The 24,483-nt window shown below is 37.2% G+C and overlaps 1 protein-coding gene across 4 annotated transcripts in view; it reads right to left on the reverse strand.

The window, feature by feature from the left end:
* Positions 1 to 1,537: 1,537 nt before the first annotated feature.
* Positions 1,538 to 24,483, reverse strand: part of GLI3 (GLI family zinc finger 3) — a 438,979-nt gene continuing 416,033 nt past the window's right edge. For all 4 annotated transcript variants that reach the window (XM_087946735.1, XM_087946734.1, XM_087946736.1 and 1 more), the window contains 2 exons: positions 23,210 to 23,537; positions 1,538 to 20,924 (listed from right to left, as the gene is read on the reverse strand). In XM_087946735.1, coding sequence (XP_087802861.1) covers positions 18,700 to 20,924; positions 23,210 to 23,537 — 2,553 coding nt within the window. In that variant the 3' untranslated portion in view covers positions 1,538 to 18,699. The remainder of the gene's footprint in view (positions 20,925 to 23,209; positions 23,538 to 24,483) is intronic.

Consider the following 24,483-nt stretch of genomic DNA (forward strand, 5'->3'; position numbering starts at 1 on the left):
ATGACCACCAAGCCACACCCACAAATTAGGCCACACCCACAGAATTGGTTGTTAAGAAATTTGAATCCCCGCCTAATACTATGTGAACAATAAGATTGTGTTGTATATACCTGTTATAAGTAGCTTCATTGTAAATGATAAAAAACATAAAAACTCACATTGTTGCATCCTTCCAGAGTAAAATTTTACTGAAATGGAGGGGTAAACTTGAAGGATGGTATAAAGTAACATTCAGGGATGTTCAGGGATTCCGATAAAATCTGCCATCTTGGATGTAACTAGTCTCTATGTGAGGCACATTAGTACAAGCAAAAGAAAGGGAAACCACTTTGGTTCGCAGCAAATATATGTAGAAAAATAAAGGAGATCTAGATACATGTGGACATTATCTGGATTTTAGCAAAGTATTTGATACAGTACCATATAATGAGCTCATTAAAAAGTTGTAAGGCTAGGGCTTAACCACTGGGTGATTGATAAATAGGAAAATGACTCAGGGATAAAATTATTGATTATTAATGGGTCACTTTCTGAACAGAGACAAGTCATAATTGGTACACATAAAACTCAATCCTACATCCTGTTCTGTTCAATATGCTTATAACTGGTATGACAGAATGTTTTCTAACTGAAGATTGTCTTTTTTTCTGATGACACAAAGTTGTGTAATAAAGTTGATGTTCTTATGGGTAATAAAGTTGATGTTGGGTAATAAAGTTGATGTTCTTATGGGTGTGATTTGGCATTGCTGTAAAATTAGTTAAAAACGTGTAATTGGAATTCAATGTTTCTAAATGTAAGATCATACACGTAGGGGAAAAATCCTTTGGCAGGGTACAGTATTAGCAGCACAATGTTAGAACAGAAGAAAAGAATTTAAATGTGTTCATAGCAGACGACTGCAAAATGAGCAAACATGCAGCCAGGCAGCTATGAAGGCAAACACAATTCTGGGATGCATCAATAGAGGAATCACTAGTAGGAAAAAGAAGGTGCTAATCCCATTATATAGGAATTTAATCAGATCCCATTTGGAATACTGTGTCCAGTTCTGGAGATCTTAGTTTTTTTTAAAAAAATGATAATACAAAAATGATGCAAGATGCAAGGGACAAATCATATCAGAAGACATTGGAGGAACTAAATGTGTACATCCTTGAGAAAAAAAGAGAAAGAGGGAACTCGATCAAATATTTAAATATTTTAAGGTGTGAATAAGGTTTTAGAAGGCAGTATTTTCAATATTAAGCAAAAATCAAGCCCATGGGGACATAACCTCAAACTGACAGGAGGGAAGTGCAAAAGTAATGTTAGATATTACTTCACAGAAAGAATAGTGGAAAATAGGAACAACTTCCAGCAGAGGTAGTGGGTCAATTATCAGTAACTTAGTTTAAAGATGCTTGGCATAAACACATATCCATCATCCAATTATCCATCCACACTGTGACACAGGTATAATTAAATACTTTTTCCTACAATTTACATTGGAAAGTATTGGGATCCTGGGATAAATCAGATAAGAATCACAAGCAGATGAACTAATTCTACTTTATTGTAAAACTACAATACAAAGCCTTGGTCACATGGAAAAATGTTGAGCAATTTATTACATTGGTGGTCAGTTCATTTGGAGAAAATTAACAGATATCACCCATCCAAGATTATAATCTCAAAGGTCCACTGCTTTTCAACTTATCAGGAATAAAAAATGTATTTGTACCATCTAATCTATAATTCTTCATAAAGTGATAAATTTCAAAATGTTCTAAATAATTCATATGTACATTCATATCATATCATTAATACACTTAATAATATCATATTAATAAAATAATGTCCTTTATTCCTGTTATCCTGTCAGCATAATGAAACCGTAGCTAAACATTTTAAAACAGATTAATGTCTAATAAAATGTTTTGTTGAACTAATTTCATTTTATGATCACAACACACACATATTGTTTAATATGGAATAGTATGGAGTATTCCAAATGTCATAAATAAAATTTGAAACCATCTGAGCACTTTTGTAGCTGTGGCAACTTTCAAACAACTAAAAGTGAAGGATTTATTCTAGTTCAAGGACATAGCATGTAAGTCTTCTCCTTCCCCTTCTTCTTTTACTATCATCACTAATAAATCTTATACCCTTTTTTAATGGGAAGTAAATTTCCCTTGTTCTGATGATGGGGCTTCTGTAAGAAATAAAGGGGGAGGACATTTTTAAAACTATTTTTAAATTTGAATATGAATGTGGAGTTTGTTGCTAAGAATGGACTTTTAACTGTTAAAACAGTTATTGCATTTTTGACCAGCTTGCTAGATGCTAATCAGAAACTACATGAACTTAAGGTTACAATGACAAAATCTGTTATGGCATTAGTTGGTCTAGAATTTACTCAAAATCGATAGGCTGCATAGGACTCTACCTATATGGAAATTTCCATGTTTAAGCTAGCTTTGCAGCAACATAGGATTTTGCCCAATAGCAATTAATCCTCCTAATGACGGTAGTTCTCACTCTCTCTCAAAATGTATTCCTGCAGATTATATTCCACTAAGTCAGTGGTGGGATTCAAATTTTTTTACTATTGGTTCTGTGGTCATGGCTTATTTGATGGGCATGGCTTGGTGGTTGTGACTGGGTAGGTGTGGCTTGGTGGTCATGTGACTGGGTGTGTGTGTCTTGGTCATGTGACTGTGGGTGTGCTTGGTGGTCATGTGACTGGGTGGGCGTGGCCAACTCAATGTCACTCACATCAAGGGGTGCCTCACCTGGCCCCTCCCCTCCCAGCCATTCCTTGTCACCCAGCCTCAACTTATCTATAGGTCTGTAAAAATGTTGTTCACCTTTTTCAACTTTATTATCTGCGTACTATAGATGTACTTTCATGGACCACTGAAAGGAGGAAATGGCTCACATGCTTTACCCAAGAGTGTGATAGGCAACAGGTTTTTAAGGGGCTGTCACAAAGAAAGGGGGACAATCAGGGGTGGGATCCAACAGGGTTAACTACTGGTTTGATGATTTACGAGGTTCGGTGATTTACAATGTGCTTTCCTGCATGTTGCGCGTGCGTGCCTGTAAATCATCATCAACACTCTGCGTGCAGAGAAGCAGCCTTTGAAACAGCACTTTTTTCCTTGCTTTTTTAACTGCAGCTGTGCCTCGCACGGCAGCTGAAGTTGAAAAAACAGGAAATAAAGAGCCTGGGTGGGTGGGTGGGAAAAGACATCAGAACCAGTTCTATGTCTGCTGCTCTTCAGAGCTACTGGTTCTACAGAGGTGGACAGAACCGGTAGAAACCCACCCCTGGGGACAATGTATTTTCCAAAGAAGCAGAATGCAAACAAGAAGCAATGGATGGAAACTGAACAGAGAGAAGCAACCTAAAACTAAGGAGAAACTTCCTGACAGTGAGAACAATTAACTAGTGGAACTGCCTGTCTCCAGAAGTTCTGGGTGCTCAATCACTGGAAGTTTTTAAGAAAAGACTGGACAGCCATTTCTCTGAAATGGTATAGGGTTCACTCCAAGGTCCCTTCTAAGTATTATTCTGTTATTCTGACACCTTTCCCAGGATCTCTATTCAGAGTTTGGCATCCTCAGTTTTCTTGACTGAGCTAGGGGTTGGACTAGAAGACATCCAAAGTCCCTTTCAATTCTTGTTAAACAGATGTGTATTTTATGCTCTGGACTATTGACATTGAATGCATGTAAGCCCTGAAAAATATGTGGTAGCCCTGGGCAAAAGACAGAAAAATCACTCTAGGTGATTTGTAAAATATTAACACATGATAAATAATGGAATAATTAAAAATAATACCACAGAGTTTTCTCTCTCTCTCTTCCTAATTTTTTTCTTTCTCTCCCTTCCTCTTTCTTTCTTTCTTTCTTTCTTTCTTTCTTTCTTTCTTTCTTTCTTTCTTTCTTTCTTTCTTTCTTTCTTTCTTTTTCTTTCTTTCTTTCTTTCTTTCTTTCTTTCTTTCTTTCTTTCTTTTTCTCTTTCTCTCTCTCTCTCTCTCTCTCACACACACACACAGAGCACTTTTGTAGCTTAGCAGACATGCATTTTGAAGCAGCTCCTTTAAATTTCTCCAAGGCTGGAGGGGATTCCCCAAACCCCTCTGTCAGACCGCACTCCTTCTCACTCCAGAAACTTTAACTCACACGGGGAAAGCGATACGTGCCGCCTCCATGGGGAATCCTTGGAGAAGTTTTTAAAGGACCTGCTTCAAAATGCATTTCTTTTACGTTGCAAAAGTGCTCCAAGGCTCGATTCACCTCCACCCCCTCTGCCAGCCTGCATTCCCTCTCATTCCAGGCACTTTAACTCACACGGGGAAAGCGATACTTGCAGGTCCATGCCTTTCTTCCTTTCACCCCGGGGAAAAAGAGGAAGTGGGGAACAGAAAGCTAGGAGAGCGATCGGGGCAAGTGAGCAACCGGGTCGGGGGCGTGGCCAGCCAGGGGTCGCCACCGGTTCAGCAACCCACGCCAAATAACTGCTACCAGTTCACCTGAATAGGTGCGAACCAGTTGAATACCACCTCTGGACTAAGTTTATAGAAATCTCCTGGATACCAAGATGGCATGTACTTGAAAGAATAATACTGACTTTTAGTCATTTTACATTTTTCTCAATGATTTTTTAAATTTAAACATTTTCTAAGATATAAAATAATCACGGACATGTAGACCTCAACATATGACCATAATGATCCCAGGGACTATACATGCAAACACCTGTGTTTTAGATCCACATCCCTCCTGGCTTGTGAAAACTTCCCAGGTGACAGGTGGGTGGACTTTGGTGGTGATTAATGCTTCCCTACAGGAGGGGGCGGTGCCCAGCACTTTAAGGAAGCTATGGTCCGCCCTCTTCTTAAGAAGCCATTGCTGGACTCCACCCAGTTGGATAATTTCTGACCTGTCTCCAATCTTCCCTGTTTGGGGAAACTGATTATCTCGACCCCTACCAGTCAGGATTCAGGCCTGGATTTAGGACAGAAACAGCATTGGTCACACTTTTGGATGTCTCTGGTGGGAATGGGGTGGGGGTAGTGCATCCATCCTTACTCTACTTGACCGCTCGGCACCTCTCAATACCATTGACCATGGGATTCCCCTGGGGCAGCTTCGGGGAATGGGAGTGGGAGTACTTGTGCAGCCCTGGTTCTCTTCCTTGTGCTGTCCTGGTTCTCTGTGGCCACTCTCAGTCAGTGTTGATAGGAGGGGAGAGATCCAGTCCTTGCCCACTGCTTCATGGGGTTCTGCAGGGCTTGGTATTCTCTCTGCTCCTGTTCAACTGGGTGAGATCATTCATCATCATGGACTGAGGTATCGCCAATAAGCTGATGATACTCAGCTGCATATCTCGGCCCATGGTGAGTTAAGTGATGCTGTGTCTTCCCTCTCGTAGTGCCTGGAGGCAGTTAGGGCTGGATGGGGAACAACAGTTGAAACTAAACCCTTGCAAGACTGAATGGCTCTGGGTTTGGGGTTCATTAGCTCAAAGAGAATTGCCACCTTTGGTCTTGGATGGGGTGGCACTACCCCAAACAGACCCTGTGCATAATCTAGGGGTTTTCCTGGACTTACGACTCTTGCTCAAAGAGCAGGTGGCGGTCATGGCCAGGAAGGCCTTTGTGCAACTGCGGGTTGTGCACCAGTTATGCCCTTTCCTGGAACAACAGTCCCTACTCAGACACTCATGCCCTAGTCACTTCCTGTCTTGACTATTGCAATGCACTCTACATGAGGCTGCCCTTGAAGGGCATCTAGAAGCTCCAGTTGGTGAAAAATGCAGAGACCCGCATGGTTTGGTGCAGAGCCCATCTGCACATGTATCACCTCTCCTGCGGGAGCTGCATTGGTTGCCAATTTGCTTCCAGGTGTAGTTCAAGGTGCTGGTTGTCACCTTTAAAGCCCTTCATGGCATGGGACCAGATTATCTGAGGGACTGTCTCTTGCCAGTCACATCTACCCAATCCACTAGAGTGGGGAGGCAGGGAATGTTGCAGGTCCCACCTCTGAGGGAGATACACTTGGTGGGACCCAGAAGAAGGGCCTTCTCTGTGGTGGCTCCCTCTCTCTAGAACATCATTCCCACAGAGATTAGAATGGCCCCCACTCTAATACTCTTCTGGAAGGCACTGAAGACCTAGTTCTGCCAGCGGACCTGGGGAGCCCAGAGTGGGATGGAGCCCATTAAATGGCTTGTATGATCTGTTGTTGCTTAGGCTGGGGGTGGGAGTTGGGGGGTGATTTTGTTATATTCTTGTTTTAAATGTGGTTTTATATTGTGTAAGCCGCCTTGAGTCGCCATGGGCGAATAGGCGGCAATGTAAAGTCAATAAATAATAATGATGATGATGGAGGCTGTTCATTATGATGACAAGTTGTGGTGGTTGTTAAATGAGGCAACCATGTCAAGGGGCCTGCTGGGTTGCAAAGATGAAGTGGTGCTACTTATGTTCTGTAGCGATAGATCTACAGAAGATAGGTGAGTGACCGGTGAAGGAGGAGTGTGTGGGATCTGGTGGGATGAGAAAGCAGGCCCAAAGCTTGAGGGGACCCCAAGCAGTGGAAAATAGAGCACAGAGTGCCTTGGGACAGGAGGGAGGCCTTCGGAGGCCTGGGTCAGGAAGATTTGGACCTATGCTAAGTGTCCCAGATATGAAAGCTAAATAACTTGTGTGGGTTGTTAAGTAGAGCACAAGTGCCTCACAGGTGGGGAAGACCCTGTGACACTAATCATAGCCCCAAGTCTTTCTGCCCTAGGCCTCCCAAGGCCTCTTCCTCTTCCAAGGCATTCTGTGCTCTGCTTTCCACTTCTTGGGGTCCCCACAGGTCTTGCGCCTGCTTTCTCATCCCACCAGATCCCACATACTCCTCCTTCACCGATTACTCATGTATCTTCTATAGATCTCCAGAATTATGTAGATCCATAGAGCATAAGTAGCACCACTTCACTTTTGCATGCCAGCAGGACCCTTGACACAGTCCTGGAAGCAGGTGCCATTTCTGGAGCAGCCCCCAAAGGGGTGGTTCCTTCTGGAATGGTACCATGTGATTTAGGAAGGCTCTTTTTCCACAATGTGTACTTTAAAGCTGTACAAAAGGTGAGTGATCAGTGATGGGGGATGGCAAAGAAGATGTGGGACCTGATGAATATGAAGCAGGCCATGGCAGTAGGATGGGGAAGCAGACCCAAGCTGCAGGACCTCAGGGAGACAGAATGGGGGAAGATGGGGGAAGTAACAGGTAGGGTGTGATAACGGCAAATCCACCTGAAGTTTGCACATATGATGCTGCAGTGGTCATAATTAGCTTTTGGGTCATAAGTAGCTTTTGGGGGGATCTGTCATAACTTTGAACAATTTCTAAACAACTAATTGTAAATCTGTATGGCCTCTGCTAAATTCTGGGAGGACAGCTGTATCTCAGAGTTTAAAATCTCAATTAGCAACTATCTATACAGCAGAGTGCTCCACCAACTATTCAGGAACAAATAAACACAGGAGGTATAGCACCCTAAATTTAATAAAAGAGACAATACAATTCCCATGGAGGATGAGGAAGAACTTGTTCAGTTGTTTGGCACTCTTTCTCTAGAAGAACAACAAACCATTACATACAAAGACAAGGCAATTAAATCAAAGATTCAATCAGTGACTGCTGCAACCTAATTCCTCAATACTTTACTGTTCTGTTCTTCAGCTGCCCTACTGTTGAAATGCTGACAAGTTCATTCTCTGAGTCCTTAACACAACCACACACACACACAAAATGCTCCAGCCTAAAGCTCACTCAAGCAAATGAATGGAACATGAGGTTATTCAATACTAACACAATCCTTCCATAATCTCCCAGATTATTAGTCATTTAGGAGTGCTGAAGTACTTCCAGGTTGAAAGGATTGAATGGTGACATCACCATTGCCCAGATGCCCAGTTGGAGGCTCCTTTCATATTCTCCTCTCAAATGTTCATCCTACAAATGATAATCCCTTACAACGAATAGTCAAAACTACAACCCCACCTTCACTGTGTAAATTTCCCTGTGTAAATCCTGATTCTATTTATTTGGTAGTTGCCCCATCTATAACTTGCTATTCCTACTTACAAGTGACATGTCCATAGTAGCCCTGAGTATGTCCAAACTTTAACTCTTTAATTAAAACCCTTCATTATCCATGAGTCTAAATTAGCTGATGGACACTTCCAATTTTACTTTACATTGTTGATGTGGTTCTTCTTTCCCTGTCTTTGAAAGGCATGAAGTGAGTAATAAGAACCCTGACATCTTACTACAATGAATAACAATTAATAATCAATTATGATAAATCTAAAGACAAAAGCACAAGTGGACAATTTATTCCCATGAATTAGACAACATATGTTTTAAATATTTGGGCATAGTATTTTTGGCTTCTAGGAAATTAACAATCCCCAATAAATTATGCCACTTCTACTGCCCAAAACAGCACACAAGCAATAATTAAATTTCACACATAACATGGTAAATTGCATCCAGAAGCAATTAAACTGTTAAATTATGTTTAATTAAACAATTAAACTATGGCTAAAATAGTTGCCCAACTATTATACGGGTTATAACTTGGTCCATACAAAAACCTGAGGGCTTATGAAGTCATCTAATCAATTTTCCTTAGGACTTTGTTCAGTACCCCAAAATACTCAGTTGATGTGGTTATGAGGTTGAAGCTAACATGCCAAGTATTAAGACTCAGGCCTGGACTAAGGTTCTAATCTCAGAATTCAGAATCATGTTGACTCTACAGGCTTGACGCCTTTTCTGTTGTCCTACTATCAATCCCACTGGTGCCTTAGCTTTATATAACTGCAGGCTTGACCCTTTACCCTGAAGAAGGCCAAATCAATACAGTAGTAAAAGAAAAAGTTAAGGACTTTAACTGCCAATATTATATCACCAGTGTTCCTGAATTCTATCGTTAAATATTAGATAGTTCAAAACCCTCTAATGCAGCTATCACTCTAATGCTAAGTAAATATAAAGGGGCCTTTTCCAGAGTTTACTTTGATGCCATTCCATCTGCATTGCTGGTGAGATTTTTTTCCCTAAGATTCCTTATTTGAAAGTTTTTGTGGGTACAGGGAGGCAGAGCTCTTGCTCATGTACTCATGAGCAAGAGTGTGTCATTTTTCATCAAGGCCAAGATATACTCTGATCTCCTCATTTCTAAATTTAAGAACGTGTTAAATGTGTATTTTTTAAAGAAATTGTAACTCCACACTCATATACCAGATGATCAAATAGTTTCACCAAGTCAAACAATTGCAAAAACGTTTAATTAGATATGTTGTGTTATTGTCCTTTCCCCTACAACTAATTGTTGTATTAAAGATATTTGAGTACTCCAATTCTTTATTCGAGAGTTTTTACAAATAACAGGTATCTATTTTAACTATATCTTTAGTTGTTTTAAAAGGATAGATCAATAACATCCAAGAAACGAATCAATATAGAAAATAATTTGGAGTTTTAGATGTTTATAATATATCGGGATTAAACTGTGAAATCAAGACCTGATTAATAGAATTCACTGTATTTTTTTAAATTAGGGGCAATCCAAGTACTTCTTACAGAAATTCAATTAGTTTAAAAACTTGTTTAAACCAATTGTGTGTGACCCTCCTTGTTTCTCCCACCTTAAAAACCCAATCTCTACCCTATAATTTTAAATCTGGGAATTTATCAGATCTCATTTATTTTCCTCATAAATGCAGTAGGATTTTTATTTATTCAGTTTAGCCAAACATTTATATCAATTGGGACTGAGATAAACAATTTGATAAATATATACACAAATAAAGTCTTCCTTACAATAATATCACTAAGATGGCTGATCTGGTTCCATTTTTTTGGAATAAATGTCAAGTAGTAATTTAATATTGTGATATACTTGTTACACTGTTATACAAACAGATTGTGTAGAATGGGAAGGAATATCATCTGCAATTTTCATAATGTCAGTATTTTTCAGCAACATACAAAAGGAAATTGAATAATAACTTTCACATACATACAATACAATGTTATTTAAGCCTTAATAAAACAGGTCAGAAAACATTGAAGAAGCATCATTTAAAAAATTCCAAATCAAAAGGAGCAGAAAACTATCACCTATATACAGTAGGTCTAAAATGTTCAAATGATAATCATTGAAGAGTTTTATCTATTTTCATAGATTTCATGCCTTATTATTATTATAATTAGTTGCACAGTCAGCCAAATACTTAGACTAGATTTGGCATTTTTATGCACTCATCAAGTCTTTCCCAAGGATCTCTGATAGGCAGATGTTGTTTAATAATATTAAAGGTATTGTCACAGGATGTAAGCTGTTCCAAGTAAAGTTTCTTTTTGCAATTGACGGATGATGATTTGTCAATGCTGATGCTGTTCAGCTGCACTCTAAATGTTTTGGAATTGCATCCAAGATCAATATTAATATTGATTTTATCTTTGCTTTCCTTTGCCACATTCCTTCTGCTTCTGTTTGCAGATTTTTTATTTTAAGTTTTTCTCCGGTTCTTCTCTTCTGCTGTCTCCAGGTACTGTAATGTCCACTATCCAGATTTTTTTAAATTGTTTCATTAGCAATTGTTAAGCTTGAGGTGGCATTGTAGCTTCTTCATTTCCTTTTACTTTGCCTATTTTGTGGACCTTGCAGTTTTTTTCTTGTAGACTAGATTTCAGAAACCTCCAAAGTCAAGAAGGACCAAGAATATATTGACTCAGAGAAGGCCACTCAATCATTGACCATGCTTCAACTCTCTAACATCTAGTTGAAAAATACTCCACTAAAGCATGCTCTAAAACATTCATTGCTTTTAAATTTGTTTTTGATATCATTTTCTGATGCACATTATGGGACAAATAGAATACTCTGTCAATTAATAAAAGAATATTTATTCTTATATACAGTAAAATTCCTGGATGAAAGTGATGAATGAAAGTGATGAAAGCCCAAAGATACTGCACAAAAGAAATTTCTGTTAAGCGGGGAGTGAAGACAAGGGTGTATTCTAGCTTCCTTTATTTTTAATACTCTGTTATCAACAAATTGAATAGCCCATGTTTTCATTTGTCAACATTTGGAAATAAGACGCATGTGTATTCTTCCATAGACAGATGCTGTGTGCTACTTTGGTGCCATGGTTAGAATGCAATATTGCAAACTGACTCTGCCACTGCAGAAATTCAGTCCCTTCAGGTTGTTGGGGGCAATATGCTGACTCTGTAAACTGCTTAGAGAGTGCTGCAAAGTGCTATGAAGCAGTATATAAGTCTAAGTGCTATTGCTATTGCTTTCTCAAACACAGATTGGTTTTAATATACTAGCTGAACACTGCCAAGAAGAATGCCTAGAAATTAAACCAAAATCATAGTTTTTGCTAAGCACCCTAAGATGACTGATCTGGAAACTAAATAACATCTAAATGAGCAAGTCAAGATCTTTATATATTTTGAAAATCATATTTCAAGCATCTCATTGCCTTCTGATCATCATCTTTTGTCTTGAAACTGGCCTACTTAAAAGCAAAACTTCTCCCTAGATTTTCATCTTCTCCTACTGGATTAAGTTTTCCTTTTTTCTAGACAGCTTGGCCTCTTTAATTATGATTGACAGCTTTCAGTCTACCTGAAGCCAGCCAATACATGCTAAATTATACTTTTATGACTTTTCATGGCCAGCCATTACTTTGATGGGTTATTAATGTGCACTAGGTGATTCAATAAGATGCCCTTGATTTAGACTGCAAGTAGACTGCCCACTCTATCCAGAAACATTTTCTTGAGTCCCTTTGCACACTTTTGCCAATCAGCTATGTATTTCAGTCACATAATGATCCCAAAATTCAGGAGTGCCTTCTCCTTAGCCAATTTAAATGTCCTCCCAATATCTGTCACTGAAGGCAGACACTAAAAAATACTCTTCAAATAGAGTATGTCCATGAGTTGAGGAATAATTGAATTGATGAAACAATACTCTATATAGCCCTCTCTAAGCAGATGCTCCCCAGAAATTATTTCCATTCTTTACTAAATATTCTGGTCATTCTGATTTGTTTTATCTCAATATGTTATTAACATATCAATCTGATTCTATTTCCTTGATCATAGCCAAGTACTGTTCTATAGCCTTCATAATAGACCATAGTATTAATTTTAATCTTTTTCAGATATTTTAGGCTTACAGTTTTCTTTTTCTCTTAATTAATTATTATTCTTGTGCTTTATTTGCTGACCCGTTACTGTATAGATTGATTTGTTTATAAGCCACTAAATATCTTATTTTACTCCATGGTAATAGTGTTGGTATTTAGCTACATATTTTAAAATAACTTTTTACTTTTCTTTTTCTCATTTTTAATTAAAATTATTTTTACATTCTAACATTGATGCTTTTGTTTTTACCTCAAAAGGAGTTGCTGTTCTTTGGCCACATGAGTCAAAATTTGTAAGGTGATGTGATTATTTTATAGGATGGGCTTTCCTTCATCATCACAATTACTTTCCCAGTTTATGGTTCAAGATGTAGGAAAATCACCTCTGTTATTAACTTGTGTTAAGGAGGAGAAGACCAATCAAAGCATTTCCTTCCTTCAGGAACAAAAGAAGGAAAGTATTATGTTAGCTATAATATAGCTTAAGACTTGCCCCTAGTTTCTGAAATAAACATTCAAGATGAAATCTTAAGTACAAATGTTTTATTGACATTATAATAAACATTTTATCCCTCATTACAAAAGCACTAAATGATTTTGAAAGCCTTTGAACACCACACTATGACTGTTTAGGCTGATCTAAGGCTCCAAGAACACTAGATTATGAATGCAAATTTATCAAATGAAGACCACTAAGATCTTCTACATTTAATGCTATTCCTACTATATGTAAATGTATTTACACATTTATCTTTTTAAAAAATACACTTATAAAAAAAACAGAAAATACCACCCCAACACACATTCTATCTTACACATCTGCAGATTGACAAGTTAACTTTCCCCCAAAAGATATTCAAATCCTACATAGATAATGACAAATGAATGCTCAAGAGTCACAGGACAGTATTCAGACAGTCTTCTTAAAAGCAGTAAAGCTATTATGGAAAGTGAAAGTTTGGCACTATTTTTTGGTCCCCCTTTTTAAAAACCAAACCAGATTAATTAAGAATAAGGCACATCTATTACAGGAAGAGAAACACAGCTTTTTAAAAAAATGAAAAGAGGACATCCAAAAAACAAATAACCAAAGCAAGAAACCAGCATTTTTAAACATAGTACCATATCACAATTTCCTTTTAGTAAGAATAAAAGTATACATTGCTGTCTTGATATTTAAGTGCATAGTCTTAGGTTCCATTCCATTCAGATTCTTTTCTATCTGAGTATAGCTGTATTTTTTAAAAAAACTCTCAATGATCTCTCAGACTTATTTCTTGAATGCTTCTCTAGATTGACAAGTTAGGCATATCCAAACATATCTTTTATTAATTCAAGTATACCTACTTGTATGTAAGTGACTATATTATGTCAGATAATAAAGGGAAAAAATTATTAAAAAACCCTAAACTACTGCGTTCAGCAACATTTCATTTGGTTTCAGAAACTCAACACTCAGTTTCTGATGACAGAAATTAAATGGATATAGCACCTTTCCCAAATCTGATTCTCTCTAGGTATTTTTTAAAATACAGCCTCAGTCATTTAGAGAAGGATACTATACGTAGATACATTTGAAGGGCACAAAAATCTGGAAAGATAGATTTATAATAATGTTTACATTATCCAGTTAAGGTTTCTGTTATTAAAATTCCTACCAAATTTACAAATGGAAACCACTTTTATAACTGGCTGAGCAAATAATGGTTATTATTTAGGCAAACTGCATATACTGTATTATTAAGATGCATACATAGCACTAGGTGATGCATAGCATGAGGTATATAATTAATTATTTCTGCTTTAGATGTGTAATCTAAACCATTCTGAAGAATTAGACCACAAATATTATGCATTACTAATATAACACTGGTTCTTAGAATCAATCTAAGTTCTAATGGACTTAGGAATCTTGTGAAAGTGTCTCAGATTTAATATTTTAACAAGCATTTGGAAAGATAAAATTCTCAGGTCTATTGAGTCTCAGCTGGTGCAGCAAATTTGCAGTAAGCTCTAACTATTCACTAACTAAAGCACTTTACCTCAATATTTCCCAAGCCCAGCTCATAGAAACTGAAATAATGGTCACTATGTGAAGAACTTCAATTAAGGAAACATAAGCAATTATCAAGCAGCACTGAGAAGCTTACACCTTGTCTCATCTCAACAGACATGCAAGAAAACATGTGTCTTAGATATGTATTTTACAAAATTGTATTGGAATGATAATTCAAAAAGTTGTCCTTTTGTTGTTAGTGTAATTTAATAAGCACTATTTTAACGGAAGTGAAAGCATACAAATAAATACATCTATCTTTTATATGAATCTTATAAAACAACATTTGAATGGTAGGAAAAGTAGCTTCTTAAGTTACTTAGATTACTTGTTCCCAGTAAACAAGTAATATTCTGCACAAGAGCTGCAATTGGTAAATTACAATTTTCTCACCTATTGTTAAACCCAAAATGATATGCAATATTATTTATTTTGTATTGGGACTCAGATTTAATTATTCAATCCCACTGATTTCAATGTCTATTTTAATTAAGACCTAGTTTGGACCCAATACACAATAAATAATAAAAATAAATAGAAATATTTACCAGAGGGATACCCATAACCAAGCAGAAAATATATCCCCCAGTTATCGGCCAAAATTGTCATCACAATTTTGGGTATCCATATGGTTAAGTGTTTTTAAAAATTACAGACTATCTGTGGAGTCAGGAAAAAAAACATATTTTGATTAGTATAATGCAATGGTTGGATTAGAATTCAACTGTCTAGGCCTTACTGGAAATGAATTATATGAAAACATCCCAAATATCTTATTTGACAGGACTCAATCAAACAATTCAAGTACAGTTCAGTAATATTTCCTGAGTCCTACCCATAAGAAATTGGATGCAGAAAACATGGTATTATAATTCTGACACAACTGATTATCTAAGAAGTTATACAGTGGTTTAGCAAAGTCTACTACTTCAAATCCAACAGCATAGTCTCACTCCAACAGCAATAAAGATTTTTGGGAAATATGGAACAATAAAGTGTTCATTAAAACTCCTGAGTTGTGAAACAATCTCCATAACCTAGTTTTCAATCATTTTATTATTTGCCTGAAATCCTAGGAAGCAACACACATCAGAGTCATAATACCAAAAAAATGAATCTTATTATGATTAGTTTACTTTGGAATGTGGGGTAGGATTAAAAAGTAACTAAAGTAGCAGTGAGAAATGCAAAGATGAGATAAATAAATTAACTGCAACTCAATTAACTGTAACTCAACTGGATTATCTGGAATAATAAAAGTATAACAAGAGATATCAAAATATGATAAACTATATGCCAGATCTCAAAATATGAGTAACAATTTAAGTATTTTAGATACATACATCTATTAAATCAGTGTAAGCACTATCAGTTCTGATCTTACTATATTAATATTTGAACAGTGAATGTACTAAAAAATTGCCTATTCTCTTTAAACACACAGACACACCAATTATGCTATTGCCTTCATTTGATCAGACTGTTTGCTTTTAGTATATTAAAAACTATATGTATCAATGTATTATAAGTAGATTCGTATTATCAGACGATATTTTCAAGACTGGCATTTACCAGTAATTTGCTGAATAACTAAATGTGGGTCAGGAAGCAAGAATAATCAGTGTTAACTCTTCCTATGTCTCCAAGAATGGAATTCTATCAGCGGTTTCAAATATGAGACACTTATAGCACCATTATACTATTCTGCAGCTCTGGTTAATGTTCCAATTGTAAACTGACAGTGATTAAAAGGAACAAAAAGTTTTGAAAGACATTGAATCCTTAGAAGTGTGGTATTTTTCAGACTATAAGACACACTTTTCTCCTCCAAAAAAGTGAGTAGAAATGTCTGTGTGTCTTATACAACGAATACAGGCCCATTTTTGCCTCCCAAACCCTCTGCAAACCCCTGGCATCCAGAAGCACTCTGTAGGCCAAAAATGGGTCGATTTTGGCCTCCCAAACCCTCCGTGCGTCCTGTTTTCGGCCTCCTCAACACCAGAGAAGGCAAAAGAGGGACCCGCTGAGGCTGCTTTTGGCCTGCAGAGTGCTTTTAGACACAGAGGGAAAAAATGGGACACACATAGGGTTTGGGATGCCAAAAATGTGCCCATTTTTGGTCTGCAGAATGCTTCTGGATGCCGTGGAGGGCAGAAATGGGATATGTGGAGGCAAAAAACATTTTTTTTCTTGTTTTCCTCCTCTAAACCTAGGTGCATCTTATGGTCCGGTGCATCTTATAGTCTGAAAAATATGGTAAATCATGTTGCAGGAATGCTAACTAATCTTCCCTTAAAGGTGCATATTTTATTTAAATTGAAGTCTCGGTAAGGAGATTTATAATAGAGGTGAACAGAAACATGTTTATCCTAATAGGTGCATCATAACATATTTTAAAAAATGTGAGGCTTATTGTTATATCCCAGTGGCTAAAAAGCTAACTTTTGACAAGAGCAGGATATTTAATACTTAACTGTCCCCTTTCTCCATTTTAATACTTCTATTAGAATAAATTTCAGATTTATTTTTTGCCATTCTCTCAGCCCAGACCAATGATTTCTACCTTGAGTTCTAGACAACTTTAGAGTTTCTTGGAATTAATAAAGCATGAGAATAAGTAGCAGTAAGCAGAATTCACAGTGGCACTTTGTTCATTCCTTTTGATCTTCTCCCTGTAATATAATCCACTATATTTCAGGATTCCGGTAGTTACCCCCATTTAAATCATGAGTCTCTAGCCAGATTTTCAAACTAAAAGAGGATTTAGTAGGAGTAAACATGCCGGCACTGCCTGAGACACATAATTCATTGTTACCCTTGACCCTGGTTTTCCCCCCTGGGTGTATCATAATTCATATTCTCCAATGGGACACATCCACAGCCAAGAGTCATCAATCATACTCTCCAGTTAGAATTTTGCACGGCAGAAACCTTGGTCACCTAGAACAGGGGTTGCCAACCTTTTGGATCTCAGGGACCACCAAACTCATAATTTTAAATCCCACGGACCAGAGATCCTGAGAAAATCCCAAAAAAAGTCTGTAGGAAAATTCCCCACTCCATTTTTCTACCAATCAATCATTCTTTATTTGGGATCACAGGATACCATCTCCAGCTCCATTCTCAGGGGGAGGGGGATAGAGAGAGAGACTTTTGGCTTCATGCAAGGAAAGCAGCAGAAGCAGCAGAAGTCTTTCTTTCTCTCCCCCAAACTCTGCCAGAATGGCACAGCCTCTTGGAGCAGGAGGCCTTGCAGGGCCCAAAGACTCATATCTGACAGAGTTTGGGAGAGAGAAAGAAAGACTTTTGCTGCTTTCCTTGTGTGCAGCTAAAAGCAGAAGAAAGAAGCAGAAAAGAAAGAAGCTCAGTAGGTAGACGAGGCATGTGGGATGAGTGGGGCAAGTTCCCTCCCTCTGCTCTTTCCTCCCTCTCCTCACTATCTCATGTTGTTCGCAATGCAAGTGACACAAGCCTTGTGTTCCTACGGGCCACGTGGGCAGCGCAGCCTTGTGTTCCTGTGCATTAATTGCTTTGAGGGGTGCTTTGGGGGTGACATTTCTCTGCGGACCACCCAAATTTTCTCACAGACCACCATTGGTCCCCGGCCCACTGGTTGGCAACCACTGACCTAGAAACTATTTTTGAAAACATTTATGGAATGCAAGCTGCCCATTGCTTCCCCTTCCCTTTCTGTTGGCAACTCTAAAAGACCATAGAAATATTTTATGAGTTGACACTATAATCTTAATCATGCTGTTAGTTTGCACATGACAATAATGAAATCCAAAAGAGCAAGCCAACATTTTGCATGAAAATTCTGAAAAATTGTAAAGCAGGCAAATGATAAAGAAAAATGATTTTTCCTCAAAAATAAAAAGTTAAAAAAAACCACAAATACAGAGCAAAAGAAATAATCACTCAAAGTATTAATTTTCTCCTCCTATGCCATAAATTAGTTTTCTTTCAACAATTCTCATAAAGGAAGTTTATAGTGAGGTGAACAAAATTTCAAACTTCCCCTCAGAAATTTGCCTTCGAAACTGGTTATATGCATTAAGAATTCTGGCCATAATCATTCAACACTGTATTTTCTTTAGAGTAAACAATAAATTGTAATATCAGATTCTCCTCAAAAATAAAATGATATGCACATTACACGTTTTCAGTGGTTTACAATTACACAAATAAAAACAAAGTCATATAAAAATCATTAAAAAAAGGGATGGCATGTGTTACAATACTGATTCAAAGCTGAAACGGAAGACAGTTTCTCCCTAGAACACTTTAGGGTTTTTCAGAGTTCTAATTCCATAAAAGGAATATACTTGAAACACATCTCATTTAGTTGAGATGAGACTGTTAAAGTACTTAAGACAACTAATAAAAAAACACATTTTAAAAATTCTCATACCTTAAGATTTTTTAGGTCTGTTGCATAACAGCAAGAAACTTGCTTTCTTCTGCAAGTGAAGTTAACAAAGAATTCATGTCCCCAATAGCCATATTAGTTGTACTTATGGGCATAACTGGGAATGTAAGAGATGCTTGGGGAGTAGTAAGACGGGAAGGATTACAAGATAGATTCTGAATGATACTGGGACTCAGGGCTCCTGAAATTAAGCTGGCATGATCACCATCATCTACAATAGCATCAAAATCAATTTGCACACCTTCATGGCTGCTTGTGTCAATGTTGTCAACTGTGCTTGTCACTTGGTTGACCCCTGGGGAGAGAAGCTCTGATGTATTTTCAATAGCTACCTCTTGTATTAGGTAATTAGCTTCTGAAAAGGAAAAAACTTCTGCTTTCAGAGCTTGCTGATTAAACCCTGTGGTTTGGTCATACAACTGACCAGAATAACTCTGCACATTGGAGCAGAATTGTTGTAACTGACCTTGAGATTCTACCTTGATACCAGTGACCCTATGGGATTGGTTTGGATCCATTAGAAGTCCAGGTTGCCTCACCATGTTATTCCTTAAAGGGTTTTGCCATCTGTCTCCATAGTGGTTGGAATAGGGTTGGTAAGTTTTGGCAAGAACTGATGGATGGCTCCCATTCTGAGACAGCAGTTCTTGTGAGGGACAGCTAGGTTGTGAGGGAACTATAATTTGCTCTATCATTTTATTGGAAGGTTTTGCTTCTTCGCAATGGCTCACTTCATCTTCTGACTGATTAGAAAGGTATTCCTCAAAAACTATATTTCTGCTCTGCATCTTGTTAATCGCACTGGCAGACTGCTCATTTGGCATCACATAATAGCCAAAATTTCTCTGGCTTCCACTAGTTAGCATGAAATGGCTTCTCAGCTTTTCAGCTTGATTCATCACATCACAGACATTGTCCACAGGTTGTCTGCAAAATTTATTACTATATAGCTGTGATTTATTTGAGTGTAAGTGGTAAGAACTTGTGTTATTTTGCTTTATACTACAAGAGACATTGTTGTCTGCAAGATTTTGATAGCCATTTTGTTGGGTAGTACCATTTCTTTCCAGTGCCTGTTGCAGTTGCTGCTGGTTAACCAAGTTATTATAGGGGCCTATAATAGTTTGCTGTGTTAAGGACTGCGGTCTACAATTTAATTTTGATGGAGATAAGTCAGAACTTCCTGAGCTTACTTCATTCCACTGAATTGGTAGATCATTTTTCTGAGAATTGCTTGTTGAAGGAGATTGATCAAAGTTGTTGTTTTCCATTGCTGGATTGTGATGTTCTTTGTTGTTGTCTAGTTCATCATTTGGTGATTGGTTGTACACACCTTGATTCTGAGAATTCAAATACTGGACCACATCATCTGGTAACAGATCTTCATCATTCAGACAACCATCTGCTTCTGTGGTAGAAGCTCCCATAGCCACATTCTCAGAAATACTTGGAGGGCAAGGGGAACATAAATTCCGGAACAAACCAACATCTGGGCATGTATAATTCTTCAGGATTAAGTTCTGTTTTTCAATGGATGGAGGCAAAGCAGGAGGGTTAAAGCTGTTGAAACTATTAAAACGGTGGATTCTTGGAAAAGACAGATTATCTGAGACTGGTCTTGCAGGATCACTAGCTCTCCTTGTGCTATTCCCAACCATATCATGAGGCAGCAGATACCTTCTGTTGTTACTATCTGTCCCAGTATCACTACATCTTCGAGGAGAATTTACTAGAGGCAAGAGTGACATCCCAGATTCCCTAGAATCACCCAATAGCACCATTCTTGTTTTCAAGCTCATCCTCTCCATATTAGGAAGTGGAGTTGGTGGAGGTCTGCCAATAGCTGCTGCATATTTTGCTTTCAGTCTGTATTGTTGTGCAGGAGTAAGACTGAGAAGTCCAGGCAAGCCATCACATTGGCTAACTTCACTGGATCGCCTTGAAGCATCAGTTGAAATGGGATCATAGGAATCGGCAACACTGAAATTCTGAAGCCTTCTGTCCCCCTGAGAAGCATCACTGGATCTACGACTGGAAAAACAAGGTGAAATCCCAGAGGACCTACGACTGCTCATGTAGGCTGAACTGATTGTGCTAGTACTGCTATCCCTTCTGTTTAGCATGTTCAGTATAGTAATATCTGTGTTTGTGACTTCGTTTTTCTTGGTTAAGATAGTCATGTTTCCTCCAGTGCTGCAGCTGCTAGTTGACTGAATATCTGAAAAGAATAAGAAAAGGAAATGTGTTATATTAAAAACAGATCAGAAGAAATCCCCCAAACCCTTTCAGAAAAGCTAACATTTTCTAGGTTCGGGAGACAATCTTCACTTTAGGAGGCAAACTGTGTCATAGATACTGAAACGTCACTAAGGATATCCAATTGCCTCTGTTAGGGACAATCTTTAGTAGGAATTCTTTGCCATCTAGATTAGATAGACAAAAACAATTTGAGAAAAATAGTCTCTTAAATACCAACTCCAAGCCACACAGGGCTTTAAAGATATTGACCAGCACCCTGAATTGCATTTGGAAATACTAGAAATCAGAGCAGTTCTGTAGCAGTGGTGTAACATGGTAGGACTGAAACTGGTTTGTATATGGATTTCTGCATTCAGAATTGTTAGATATTGTTCAGGAGTCATCTACAAAATGTCAAATACGAAAGACCAGGTCCAAATGTGAAGGTTCAATTGAACTGTTTTATTGCTAAAAGCCAATGCACTGGAATCTTCTCAACTAACATTCTGCACCTGGTTAAAGAAAGACAAGGAACACATTTAAGCATTCTGCCCCCAGATTCTGCCATTCTTTCTCCTACACATATCATATTATAAATTGAAGTCCATGTAGCATAATTGCACCTTATTTTTTATCTGATGGTAACTTGTGGCTAGACCATTTTACTTTTGGTAACAAATACCTCAATCACACTGAATATTGCTATACTTCCACACGTAAGTACAGTATATTAAAAAAAGCCTTCAAGGATGCTTCTCACCGACCTGCAACTTGTCAAAAATTAGATACTGAAATCCATATGTAGAATTCCTTCCTAACAACTAATTAATGATACCTGTTTTGTCACATGGAAAAATCTGAATTTAGTACACCTCCATCCCCAAAATTAAGAATAGACACATAAAATGCTGGGATGGCATATGAACCTAGCAGCTGGCCTTTCAGTCTTGTTTCATACAAACTAAAGAAAAATATAATTGTCCTTTTAGTTCTTTCTCCACATCAAATATTTCTTTTTTTAATTGTAGATGATATCTAAATTGGAAATTATAAAAGCAGTAAAAAATGAAATAAAACTGATTTAATGAAACTTATATTGATCCATTAACTTAGTCACTAATTCTGGTGAATGCAATAAGGTTTATCTGGCATGATATGTTTTTGACAAACCCATGTTGGCTTTTAGTAATTTTCTTGCTTCTAGATGTTCATACAGCTGTTGTTTTGATTATCTTTTCCAGGATCTTCCCAGGTACTGACATTAGGTTGGGTGGTCTGTAGTTTCCTGAATCCTTTTTTTTTTTTTTAAGATTGGAACCTCATTAGCTCTTTTCCAGTCCTCTGGTAGTTTCTGAGTTTTAAAAGATATGGTAAAGTGCTTCAGAAATCATGTCTGCCAGCTCCTTCAGAATCTTGGGATGTAATGCATACGATCCTGGTGATTCAAATTAGTTTAGACTAATTGGGGTTATCTTACCATTTTGTTGCCTATTTTTATTTGTATTCCTAATTTTTTTTAAATAAATTATGGTCCTGCTTTTGTTGAGTTGGAGTAATTTTTCCTTTTTTTGTAAAGACAGATACAAAGGATGAATTAAACAGTTCTATTTTATCCCTGCTACCTGTTACCTTCTTCCCATCTTCTCCCATTAGTGGACTGATAGTTTCCTTGTTTTTTTCCTTGTTTTCTTGTTTTTAACATATTGAAAGAAACTTTTTAAAAATATTTTTGACATTTGCTGCAAGTCTTGGTTCAGTTTCCTGATTTTATCTTTGCAGATTCAAGCTACTTGCTTGTATTCTGCTTTATGTGTGTGTCCCTCTTTCCATTTTTTATACTTGTCCTTTTTGTCTTTCAATTTATCAGAGTTCTTTATGCAACCATGCTGGTTTTGTTTGGTTTCTTATTTTTCTTTTTTAGTAGTATTATGCTAAATTGAGCTGTTATTATTTTAGTTTTCAGTTTCCTAAGCTGCTTGACTTGTTTTCCCCTTTAGGATTTTTATCCGTGGAATCCTTGGATAGAAAGCCAACATTTCTATGCTTGTTGAAATGAAACTATGACAAATAACTATGTAGAGCAAATTGCTTTGCTTTTATTTAAATTATTTTTCCATTTTAAGACTAATATTCCCATTGTTAAGAGAATGGAGGATTGTTTTCAGTGCCCAGTTCAATTATATTATTTTTACTTTCCCTTTTTGAAGAATGAAATCTCAAACATCCAGGTGATTCAAATAATTATATTAAATGAACACATCTTACCGTTTCTTATGAGAGGTGGTAAAGCTGGGACTTTGGAAGATGGCATGGGATTCAGTCTTGGAAGCACTCCATTGATTTGTTTTAGCTTTTCTAACTTGACTTGTTCCATCCACTTGGTCTCAGTCATATTCTTCCTGGCCTGTAAGCTAAGAGCTGTGGTTGCTGTAGAAATGGTAGAATCCATGATAGGGGTTTCATCAATAATGCTGAGGTCTCCTACACTACCTCTACTGGTCAGATTAAGCTCGATCCCATTGTTGGCATAGTTGCTGATGGAGGACTGTTCGCTGCTGCATGTAGACTGACCACCAGGGCTTGGCTGAGATGTCTGGCGGAAAACAAAATTTGGTATCAGAGAAAGAACATTCATACAAATTTTTCTGTCAGATGAAAACTACCCGAACCACTTGTGAAGAGCTCAAAAATACTTTATTGCTAGCCAACTATGTTAAGAGTCTTACCAAACTGACTGTATTCCCTTGGGAATGGCAAGATAAGGCTTCAAGGATTCTGGGTGAGGTCTGGTCTGTGCTGCTTATTGCTCTAACAACTCTTAATTCCAGGCCCATTTTAATACCTCCCTCTAATCTAGCTGTAGATTCCACCACAATTTCCTATATTTGGTTTTGTTTTGTAACTTCAATATTTATGTGTCACAGGTAAATCTACCAAACACAAGTTAAGCAATGTTGTCTTTGTATTGGTGATATTCAGAAAGAAGCAAAAGAATTTTGTTGATTAACAGAAAAATTGTTCTAAAGCCACTAATTTGCAAAACCTAAAATAGCAAGTTTTTTTTTTAAAAAAGAGTTGTGCAAATATATTTTATACTAGCAACTACTCCATATATTGTTTATAACATCTACAGTAATATATTGTTAAAAGTGACAGATTTTTCAGTTTAAAATTTTGTAATTGTAACTTGCAATTTTGTAATACAGAATATTGTAGTTTGATGGTTTTAGAAAGAGGCAAATAATGTTAAAGAAACCTTGTTCCTTCTCCTTAACAAAAAGGAAAAAGAAAGAAAGAAGCTATCGGTGTGAACAATAGTCCTTTCTCAGGACTATCCACAGAATAATGGATTTCCTACAAGTTAAGGAACACTCCAATATTTTTGTGGAAAATTCTGATAAGGACAAATTTGTAAGTAAAATTTCTGCTTTTCTTAACCCATTTTTTCTCTCTTTGGTCCTAGCACCAAAATAATTCAACTTAAATAAGACCTGTCTATTAAATAATAACATAATTTAAAATACAGCTTTGAATTGCTT

This window comes from Notechis scutatus, chromosome Z (genome assembly GCF_049901735.1).
Source record: "Notechis scutatus isolate UNSWTSFEM ecotype Mainland chromosome Z, rNotScu1.2, whole genome shotgun sequence".
Taxonomy (NCBI): domain Eukaryota; kingdom Metazoa; phylum Chordata; class Lepidosauria; order Squamata; family Elapidae; genus Notechis; species Notechis scutatus.